This window comes from Dicentrarchus labrax, unplaced genomic scaffold, assembly GCF_905237075.1.
Source record: "Dicentrarchus labrax unplaced genomic scaffold, dlabrax2021, whole genome shotgun sequence".
In the NCBI taxonomy this organism is placed as follows: Eukaryota; Metazoa; Chordata; class Actinopteri; family Moronidae; genus Dicentrarchus; species Dicentrarchus labrax.
The window spans coordinates 11,441,686-11,453,271 of record NW_026136702.1 but is presented as its reverse complement, the minus strand read 5'-3'; the positions used below and the strand labels follow the sequence as shown (position 1 = coordinate 11,453,271).

The 11,586-nt window shown below is 40.9% G+C and overlaps 1 protein-coding gene across 3 annotated transcripts in view; it reads right to left on the bottom strand.

The window, feature by feature from the left end:
* The window catches only part of LOC127373882 (serine/threonine-protein kinase MARK1), a 28,612-nt gene that overhangs the window by 1,744 nt on the left and 15,282 nt on the right, over positions 1–11,586 (bottom strand). Inside the window, exons 4-17 of one of the 3 annotated variants that reach the window (XM_051418748.1) lie at positions 9,512–9,560; positions 8,755–8,820; positions 8,328–8,398; positions 7,109–7,165; positions 6,706–6,942; positions 5,326–5,445; positions 4,493–4,592; positions 4,288–4,400; positions 3,992–4,193; positions 3,066–3,247; positions 2,843–2,934; positions 2,529–2,669; positions 2,119–2,370; positions 60–104 (exon numbers count right to left, since the gene is read on the bottom strand). In XM_051418748.1, coding sequence (XP_051274708.1) covers positions 60–104; positions 2,119–2,370; positions 2,529–2,669; positions 2,843–2,934; positions 3,066–3,247; positions 3,992–4,193; positions 4,288–4,400; positions 4,493–4,592; positions 5,326–5,445; positions 6,706–6,942; positions 7,109–7,165; positions 8,328–8,398; positions 8,755–8,820; positions 9,512–9,560 — 1,727 coding nt within the window. Of the gene's footprint in view, positions 1–59; positions 105–147; positions 769–2,118; positions 2,371–2,528; positions 2,670–2,842; positions 2,935–3,065; positions 3,248–3,991; positions 4,194–4,287; positions 4,401–4,492; positions 4,593–5,325; positions 5,446–6,705; positions 6,943–7,108; positions 7,166–8,327; positions 8,399–8,754; positions 8,821–9,511; positions 9,561–11,586 lie in introns of those variants that run through there. The other 2 variants (XM_051418757.1, XM_051418766.1) reach the window with 2 other exon arrangements.

Genomic DNA, 11,586 nt, shown 5'->3' with positions numbered 1-11,586 from the left:
AGCAGGCAGATGTTGATTACAGGCTCTCTGTGAAATCTACATCTCAATCAAACTCTCACCTTGGTGTTTCTGTCCTGGCACTGGCCTCTCCCTCACTAGGCACCCTGAAACAAACCAGAAATACACGGTTACTTCCGCAAGCCGATATCAACATGGGTTCCCCCACCCGCTACCACCACCAACCCCATCATCACTGGACACAGAGAGGGGTGTCAGGCATCATGCCAGGAAAGAATCCACAGTCCTGGGTATCAGGGATCAGCACACAATGAGGTGATTTCTTGAGGCACATACTATTGTAGCTCCTTCACATAACCAAACGCATCATCCCATCTACTGTACGCTACCTTTCCTTAATCCCCACTGAAGGTGGAAAAGTGGTTCTAAATCTTTGATTTGGCCTCCTTAATTTGCCTGATCTTTTCTCTTAAGCTCAGCATGGAGACGGGGGAGAGTAAGGAGAGGCAAAGCCAGCAACTTTAGAAGCAGATATCGTGGCTTAGCTTAGTACAGGGGAAAGCTGGTGAGCCGTGAGTTTTGTTTCTCGAGGCAGTGGGCACAAGGGAAGGAAATACACGGCATAACAAGGGTGTCAGTAGGCAAGGATGTGGTGTAGTGGGCAAGTACATAAGGGGTTAAGAAAACACGGGCCAAGGTCATAGTGAGCACAAAGAGGTTTTTTGGGGGTGTTTTTTTTTTTTAACAGGAGGGACAGGTGCAGCAAGCGTTGTGTTCTCCTACCTCCGGGTCGACCTGAAAGACAGAGCTCTATGCGGGGAGAAAAGGAGAGAAAGCTGTGAGCCTCTACCAGATGGGCCAGCGTGAAGGTGACACAAGGAGCTAACTGCTGATGAGGAGGTTCTCTCCTTTGCTTGCCATACTGACAGCAAAGGGTATCAGTGTGGATGTATCATGAGCTAAAGTAAATACTGGGAACAGGTAAGGGAGTGTATCTGTTCTAAAGAGGCAGGGAGAGTGTGTGATGCTTTCTTTGTTTTCACTGCTGAAAAAGTTTACATAAAATTACTTTGAACACATTTTGCACCAAGTACTCCTTAAATCTCTTTAGATAGTTTGGTTTTGGGAGTATTACTATTTTTTTAAGCGTTACCAGAAGACACATCCATTGAGAGTCTTTTGTCTCTGCATGCACTTAAAGCTGAAGATAAGATAAACTATCTTGAGTATCTCAATGTAGCTCTGGATATCTATGGGATCTGCAGCTACCTGATCCCACTGAATAGCCAGCAATAGCCATTTTTAGCTCTTAGTCAAAATTTCTAAAATTAAATACCTGCAAAACAATTCACATCCACCTCAGCTGTACTTTGTGTTTTGTGTCAATTACAAAATGTTAGCATGCTAACATGCTAAACTATGATAATGCCCATTGTAGAAGCTACAGTATGTTATTGTGAGCATGTTTGCATGCTGACAAGAACAAAGTACAGCCTCACAGAGCTTCTGATATGGCTGTATCTTGTTACGTACTGTTTTGAATCCATAAGCAAATTAAGAATAAGATATTAAGCATATTAAGATTCATATTGTGGGTGCATGTAAAGAGAAAGTGGACAAGTTTGGTTTAAAGTAATTCTTATTTAACAATGAAAGCAGATGACGCGCAGTCAAATTGATAATTACAACACTTTGCTTGAGCAGTCGTCCATCTTGGAAGAAGTCTAAATTGGAATTTAGTGAACAGAGATAGTAGTACTTCATCCAACTGGCATTCAGTGTGATAAGTAATTAAGCAAAGATCAGCTATTCATTTCATCATATAACAAACCTTCAGACTGCATGCAAATGCATAACACTGCATCAGTGAGTTTGTCTGACTAAGCAGGAAAATAACAATAATTAAAAATAACTATTCTGTTTACAATTTCATAAATAATGGTTCTTTATTCACTCAAGTAGTATAAAAAAAGCACACTTAGGCTTTTTATTCTTGTGGTTTGAGATAGTTAAGACTTGACACTCAAACCAAATGTTTGTGACTTCAACATGCCTTTCACAATCCCCGCCAAAGGGGATGTGAATACCTTCACTATAAGGTGCAACAAGTGTTAAGTATAACCTAGTGTATCATTTGTGCAGCCGTTTGTCTTCACTGACCTGCGGACAAACTTTGAGGTGATCTTGCTGATGATCCCAGTGGACGTGCCCCTGCGTTGCTGAGCGAGAGCCCCGGTATCATGGGAAAGTGTGGGTGAAGCCGGGGGGCCGTTGTAGGTAGCGCTGCGCCGGTCTCTGAGCTGAGCTCCGTGGAAGGTGCTGCGACTGGTGGTACCACGGGGGAAACGGTTCTTCTCTGGGGTGCTAATACTGTGTGCAGACGGAGAGGTGGAGGGACCCCGAGGAGAGGAGCTGCAACATGAACAAACATTATCAGAGAGATCACTGTATGTTCTGCACATCAGCATGCTCACTAGGTATACTGTAATTTAGAAGTGAATTATAAATACGGTCAGCATCAGTGTCTTTACCACATAGACTGATGACAGTGTCTGGATCAGGCTGCTCACCTGGCTTTCAGCTCTGTGTTGTCATCAATGGGGGGCAGTGTGCTTTTAGAAGGATGCCCTGATGATGACATGGACTTGGTGTGACGAGGTCGTGTGGAGCTCATTGCAGTCGATGGGGTGCTACCTGACACCTCGGTTAAACTGAGGACCAAGGATAAAGATATTTCACCAAAACTTCCTCATTTGTAAAATAGGGTTTGTATTACGTGCTATCAAATTAGACAGAAAATGTGCTTGGACAAGACTGAAAAACACGGAGAACATGGAGAGTTAGACCTCAACCTGTAGTGAAGTGAGAAGGTTTTTGTGTTTACCTGCTGTCTTTGCCATTGGGAATAGCTGAATAGCGGTCAGTAGAAGATCGTTCACACACATATGTGTTCCTGCGAGTCATTGATCCATTAGTCTGTTTGTGGAGAGAAGAAAAAACAGGTTCAGGCATTTGAGACTGAGTATTAGCGAAGCCCAGTCACTCATGGAGTGAAAACGATGAGGTATGTGGATATGTGTAAACTATTGTGTTCTCCACTTCCTCACCCCCACAGCACTTGTAGTCTTCTTCCTCTCCTGCACCCCCAGTGGTGAAGCAGGAACATCTCCTTTTGAAGTGCTGAGCTCCAGCCGGCGCGCTCCATCCCACTCCTCCCTGTGGTCACTTTCCACACTCAGGGCCTGGCCACGTTTCGTATAAGACACCGCTGGGGGTACAGATGGACCCACTGAGAGAGACACACATATGAGAACATATTTACATACTTTCCAGCAAACATATGATTGTTTCTACAGCTCCAATATCAGAAGTTTTTAGACGAAAAAGACAGTGACAGACAGTGTCTTTGTTACAATAGCATCAAGCAAAGCCACTCAAAGCCAGGATCATAGACGTCATCCAATCCATCAAATATAACAATCTGCATCAACACTGTTTAATAAGTTGTACAGCTATAGAAGCCAAAGTGAGCAGGTACAAAGCAAAGCTGTTCCCCCCTCATGCTGTGAGGTGCTGTTCCAGAGGGAGCTGCAGGAAGGCAGCCAGCCAGCAGATGGCGCCAGACACAATGGCCCCAGATGACAGGAGGAAGCTGCTCTACAACCAGTGCAGTGTTGAGGTTGAGTCACAGATTTGTACATTTTAAATAAACTGGTTTAGAAAAAAAAACAATATAAAACAAACAAAACTAGGTTTGATGAAAACCTTTGTTTCACCATAACAGTTGGTCAATTGTGGAGGAATAAAAAGCTTTATTTGTCGTTTGCTTTATTCAAACTTTATCAGCTTCATTCAGCTATTTAATACACCAGTGGAGCTGGTAGTGCTATAGTGCCTTGTTCAGAGGCACATCAGCAGGGTGGACACCGGTATCTAATCACAGACAAATCCTCAGTGACTGAGAGCAACTTCCTTCTACACAGCACGCAGCCACCAGCACTCTCAAGAGCTGGGAAGGACGAGGTTACTTTACTTGGCTTCTCTACGACACCACCACCACCACCACCATCATCATCCCCACCATGATCACTGTAGCGACGCTGCTTCTGATTGGCCGAGATGCTGCGTGTGACCTTGGGATGGGCAGGAGAAATGCTGGAGCTGTTGTTGATGTCACTGGTCGGTCGCTGTCGCTGCCCCAGGATGCTGTTAGCCAGGGGCTCGCTCCCTTCAAACTGAGACATACATGTACAGGATGAGAGGTATGGTCACATGACTTAATTAATTAACTACCATGATGTCAAGATGATGTCAGTCAAACAAACTGACCTCTGGAGCCTTTCTTCCCAACAGCAGGTAGGTTGCCATGACATCATCGTACTTCTGGCTTTGTAGAGAATCTGTGATCTCATCTTTAGGGAAGCCCATCGTCACCATGAGCTCTGATGGCGGATAGAAGTCAACATGAATCACAGATTCAGTTTACTAGACATGATATTAAGAGTGACATATACACACACACAGTCAGACATACCTATTCTGGATGTATCACTGAAGTCCGCCTCAGGCTCGATGTAAGGTTTTAGCTCCTCCTCCTCATGACCCACATTCATCCAATGGTCTTTCATGATTTGCTAACAAAGAAACATGATAATTAAAACTCATTCATGTCCAGTACAATTAGCTCAACTGCAATTACAATCATTAATCTTCTAATGGCAGATTAATCATGACTCACGCCTGTTAATTATACAACAGACAGATGAGAAATAGATGACTTCTTTATGAAATCTTTTTGATCTCAAGTTCCGCTGGGGCTGACCAACAGTGTGATCAATTGTTATTATTGGTGAAATGGAGAAATCTTTACTATTGAACTTCAGCCTAGTTCTGAGGACGGGGGTGGTATTGACTCTGGACAGACTGAGTGTGAATTGAACTGACAACTATATATTGTTTGCAAAGTAGAAACAAGCTACAACCATCCCTAATAACACGGATATAGTGAAAAGTACAGCAGATAAGGATTTTGTTGAATTAATTAAGTTTTATTTCTTACAATGCTTCAACAAATTCAAATTAGCTTTATTATTTCTGAATGCGTTAATCAAAGAATTATGTAAGAACACTCTTTGATCTCTGATGAAGAATGTTTCCAAATCTCCATCTGACAAGACTGTAAATTGAAGTGTTCTGTTTGTTCACAATTAACAACAGCAGCAATTGTGTGCTTTCAGATGACGCACAACAATAACGCTCCAAATCATTAGGACTGTCTGTTCGACTGGGCTGCTGTGCAAAACATTTCCGAGAGCAAACGGAGAGCATATAACCGTGAGGATGCAACAATGCAAACGCTGGTAGTACCTCCAAACTGCCTCGTTTGACAGGATTGAGCACAAGTAGTTTCTTCAGCAGGTTTTCACAGTCTGTGGACATGTAGAAAGGAATACGGTACTTTCCCCGCAGGACCCTCTCCCTCAGCTCCTGAACACCAAGCCACAGATACGCAGAGATTAAACCAAATGAGAAATTAGCAAAGTATCAAGGTATAGATTTGTTCTAATGAACATGTTGTCAAAACAGTTGCCTATTTACTGGCTATTCATTGGCTGATAAATCAACTAGTGATAAATAATATCCACTAGTTGCTAACTTTCTCTCTCTTCAATGCTTGTAGTGTTTTTTTTTTTTTACTAAAAACAGCAGCCAGATCCTGGCAGAAAACAAATGGTTGTGGGCCGTAAAACCACAACAATGAGCTGAAATGAGACGCTAGATTGAAGGGCAACAGCCGAGTTGGGTGTTGATTGACTACAAGCAACCCCTTTTACATAAAACTTAGTTATGATCAATTATAAACATTTATTAGTGCAGTTTAAACAAGGGCCACATATTCACTCATCTATGAACATGTTACTAAATGTATTTCTACTTTTTATTAACCTGCTGAATTCAGTGCTGCAGTATTAAAGCAGAGGGGATGAATCTGTAAAATGTCTCACTCCTCACAACGATAGACACAGGAAATTCCACTCTTAATTTGGTTATTCAAGTAACCCAGTTTTGGGTTGTTACATGTAAACATCTTAACTCAGTTAGAATAGCCAAGTGAGTTCATACCCTACTTATAAGGAACTTGGTAGAGATACGAGGCTGTACAACTTCATTATGCACTTTTCATTTACTTTGGCCTTTGCTGTCTATGCAAATTCAGACTCAAACAGAATTATTCATATATTTTGATTAATAAAAAAATGTCTCAGAGAAGCATTTATTGTTACTTTTACTATTGGGACTACTGATTCGTTTTCCTGTGCTACATAGGCGGCTGCATCCTTTCATGCTTTGTATGGAGGACATATTAAAGGTATTTAAATGAGCTGGGTTGTACTACATGTCATCTGAATATGTCTAAAGACAAAACATTTCTGAACAACCACACTTGAAAGTGATGCAAAATGCCTGCCATCATAAAGAGGGGTGGAAACGCTTACTTTGAGACAGTCTATCCTGAAAGACATTTGTCACACATTTTACACACACAGTTAATTGTGTGAAGAATGAAAAAAGAGAGCATGGGAAAGAAATTCCAACCCAGGGTACTTTCACACTTCTGCACACCTAGCCAATGGCTGTGTGAATTATTCGTGATTGAAAAAAAAAAAAAACAACTTGAGTAAGAACTGTGTGAAGCAACACATTCTTATAAATCCATATAAACATAGCCAGAACCAAAGTGCACACCTTTAGATTCTGCCCATCGAAGGGCAGTGATCCGCTGACCAGTGTGTAGAGGATGACCCCGAGGCTCCAGACATCCACTTCCGGCCCATCGTACTTCTTTCCCTGGAAGAGTTCTGGAGCAGCGTACGGTGGGGAGCCACAGAAAGTGTCCAACTTACTGCCCACAGTGAACTCATTACTGAAGCCAAAGTCGGCTATCTTGATGTTCATATCTGCGTCTAATAACAGGTTCTCCGCCTGAGGTGGGAACAGATGGGGCAAATCACCATGTGGATTGTCAAGGTATCAGCACTGACAGAACATGAATGATTATAGAGGGTTTTCCCAAGATACAGATGCCAGATATGGATAGTACTCAGGGGAAATTAGATATCAGATAGTATCAGAGAGTTTAGATCCTCACCTTTAGATCCCTGTGTACTATCCTCCTCTGGTGACAATACTGCACTGCAGACACAATCTGAAATACAAACACACACATCATAGGACACTATATTAAGAACAAAAACTCTTTATATTGCACTCTTCAAAACAGTAGTTACATCATTCTTTACTGAAGGATAGGAAATAAAAGAGACAGAAGTAGAGATGTGGAGAAAACCAGTGAAAAAGTCCACAGTGATTTAATTTACTTGTTTTATGTGACCAATAATCCGTAACCCAAATATATTCAATTTACTGTCATAGAACAAAGCAAAGCAGCAAAGCTACTCATTTGAGAAGCTGAAACCAGATAGTTTCTGGCATTTTTGCACTCAAAAAATATCTGAAACTATTAATCAATATGTCCTCTCTGTCCAAAAAATAGCAGCTAAAGTCTATCATGCATCACGGTAACTGTTGTCCTCAATATTGTTAATGGCTGATTAAAATGAAATTGATTTCCAGGAAGTCATAACAGACTATGTTTGAGCATAGCTGGGCTATAACCTTTATTTGAGGTTTATGAACTGTGAATTTTGTGATTTTTCAGGCCCAAATGTCTCTCATGCCACGGTCACTGTAATCGTGTGACACACAGTAGGCAGTTGCTATGACAGTTGACATAGAAATTTCACTAACATATGCAAGAATAACATCAATCAAGTAGAAAACACGCTGTTCTTTGACAGATGCCACCCACTTGCCTGCTCTCAGGCACACACACCTTTCTGAATGTTGATCTGTCTGTACTGTAACACACACACACACACACAGACACACAAACTGCCCACAGTTTGTCTCTGACTCATCCAAAGCCATCAATGAGGGATTTTAAATATGAACAGCGTGGATGTGAAAGAACTGGTTAATTAAGGAGATCTTGCTTACGCTACACAGAATAAAAAGAAAATTCAAAAAAAGAGACTAATGTTCTAATTTGGGGTATAACCAAGCTTAAAAGGATCTTAAATCTATAAACTGCTATAGATGCCTTGTTGCTCTTGCAGCACCACTAGGTGTCAGAGCAGCATTTATAAGGAAGTTGTTCTCAACCCTCCTGTTCTCTCAGGCCAAGCTATCTGCTCCATCTTTCCTCTGCAGTCAGTGACAAAGCTTGATCTTGGTGCATGCAGTTTTCCCTCTGGAAACAGTAGTGGAGTGACGACAGAGGTGCGAGCGTGGCGATGATGATGACTCACCTGTCTGAACTTGGCCCTAGCCTCCTTCTCCTTCATTCTGCCATGAGCCACTAGATAGTCAAATACCTCTCCTGGAGTAGAGAGAGGAAATATACAATCATCAATCTTTATATTCCCATCATTTTATATGAGCTTTATCACAATTGGGAGTATTATGATCATATATTCTCTCTTGCTGTGAGGTATTTTAGATAAAATCATCCATGTTTTGCACCTAAATAGTTCACAGATTTTTAAATATGAGTTTTTTCCTGTGATACATATTACATTGAGACAACTTCTACGAACGCGACCTGCTATACAGTACTGACTGTGTTTCTGTCTGTGTATGAATTGCCTTAAAGCAGATACAGTGAAAATAACAAGCAGGAATAAACATCAACCCAATGTCACACATTTTGTAGACATGTATTAACGCTTCACTCACCACCACTGGCATACTCCATCACCAAATAAAGTGTCTTCTCTGTCTCAATCACCTCAAACAGTTTCACTGCAGGAGAAAGTGGGGAAAAGGGAAAGAGAAGAGGGCAGGGAGGAAATAAATGAGCTATTTAGAAGAGCTTTTTTGGTGTTAGCTGAGTTTTCTGGTTTGGTTAGAGTACCCTCATTGCATTAAAACTGATATCTGAGTCTGAATGAGACTTACAGAGAGACTTAGACTTCACTTTATTGATCCCTTTGGGATGACTCCCTCAAGGAAATTGAATTTCCAGCAGCTTACAAAATACTTGTATATAAAATAAAAGAGGTATAAAAAAAATACAGTATAAGATAAACAATAAACTCTTAGCTAAATATAGAAAGTAAACAATAAACATTAAGCAATGAACTCTTTCTAATAAAATATAGAATGAAGTAGCTAAAGCTAAAGCTACTGTTAAGATCTTGGTTATTTACTTTGTAGAAGTGGACATTTAGATTGGTTATGCTTTTATCCTGAAAATAAAAATCATAGAACAGAAAATCCCAGGATCCCACTTCATATATCATAAATAAATCAATTAAATTACTGCAAAAAGAAGAATCAGCTCAACAAATAGCACAAACTAGAGTATTCAAATTTAATTGTAATCTCTGATCAGTTTTTGCTTGGTACTGGGTGTTCGTTCCATCAGTAATAAAAAGTAAATGGGAATTGCTCAGCTGTCATCAAGCTGCTGCAGGTTCCTGTTTTAACTTACCTATATTTGGATGATTCAGTAGCTTCATTATTCGGACTTCCCTGAAGAGCTGTTGAGACACAAAGGAACATTTATGCATCCAAGAACATGTTGAATGACATTACAAGCAGTGTCAGCTCTGTCTCTGAGGTGGACAGCACTGTTACAAACTGTTATTAAACACTGAAGAGTGAGCAGAGCAAAGGGAAATGAGCCACTATAAACTCCAAAGCGTGTATGGATGTGAAACTGGATTACTCTCTGCGGGAACATGAGAGGAGCTGAGGATCATAGGACTACTGTACTGTGTAAAGTGATATGACTGATGCAGTGACAGCGTCGCACTAAACCCTGCCCTACACAGATAAGGTCCAGAATTACAACTTCTCTGACACGCGGCAGTCCAGCCAACCGGCCATCTAAACACCCAGACAGCAGCATCACACAGCCAGCCACTGCAGTAGTCGACAGGCTTACAGCCAGTTAGGCATCGGCTACCTAATATAATCATCTTAACATGGACGTGCAAAAAGAATATTGATGCCTTAGTCCTGCAGCACTAGAAAAACAAAACGCAGCAGAATTTGAACTCCTTTACAAGGTTTATTTTCATAACTCCTTGCAGATGCAGATGGGGAAAGTTTCTAACCCTTCTCTTATGAGCCCTTAGCCTAAAAGGAAAATCACATCCTCCAGTCGATTTTCTCAGAGCGCCATGTATAACAGCTGAGTGCAGAGTCAGACAGGAGGGCATTCAGAATCATAATCATTTAAAACCATGTCTACTCAGTCTCGGTGTGACTGTTTATGTCAGACGAGCTCCTGCAGCCACTTAGAGGTGCTGTTGAATCATTTACATACTGCTGATTCCCAGTCATGCTGAGGCTGTGTTTGAGTGTTAAATTTCAACACTCACTCAGCTGGGATTTAGCATCTACAGCTACCAGAGACAGAATACAGATTTTGCCATTTGCTGACCACTTTGATTAAGCAAAAAGGTCCTAAGTGATGCTTTCATCTCCTGTCTAGGCTTACATGAGAAAATTGACAATTGCTCTACATGTCATTATCGAACATGTCAGATTAAAAAATGAGAATGGACACTGTAATGGTGTGTCAGAGTGTGCATGCAACATTTCTAATGGCCTTTTAGGTACTTACATAAGTGCTGGGATAGTCTGTGTTTCTAGGTCATCAAACACAGCCATTATACCAGTGTGAGCAGGCCCAACTCTGTGGGACCTCTCAGCTACAGTCTGGTTCAACAACATGCAGGTACTCTCTCTCACTCTAATTCTTCCCTCTGTTCTCTGTCTCTACTTGCTCGCCTGCCTCTCTTTTTCTTTCTTTCTGACACCTCTCCTCTCATTAGCCCCAGCATACACATACGGCACACAGCGAGCTGCTGCAGAGGGCTTAAAGAATAAGATTTCCATATGTTTCTTATTGTCAAAAAAAAAGTAATTCTATAAATAGACAAGAGGGAGAAAAAGTTTTTTTCCTCTACTAATAAGTATTGTCTGTGTGGCCAAAGCCATTCCTCGGTGCCATAGAGCTCCACTGTTGTCTGATCAAAAAGACATCAGTGAACCACATGGTTGCACTGGGTGACATATTCTGTCATTACAATGAACCTGGGCACTGTAGTTTGCCTTTAATAAATCTTACATTTGCATTTCTTAAAATCTCTAGTGCCTGGCTGTTTTAGGCCTTTCCTCTCTTAATGTTTGTGAACCATTCCTACATCTTCACTAGGAACTTGCCACAGACAGTGTAGGGAAGCAAAAAACTATTGAGAGATGGATTAAGATGGTGTTAGTTATTAGCCTTAACCTTTAAATCAGACTGTACTGTATATGCAAATAACCTGATGTGTAAGTCCAAGGGTAAAATCGTCTAAGTACAAACAGAATTAAAAGAGTTAAAAATAATATTTCATAGTCTAAAGAAATAGAGGCAATCAGTTGTGCACAACTCAACACTATGCAGTTAATTTCAATAGTTTAACTGTAACTGCATATGTAATGTATGCTGTACATGCATTAATCATGTATAGTATATTAACAGGCACTATCATTGTATATTTATAGTTTTAC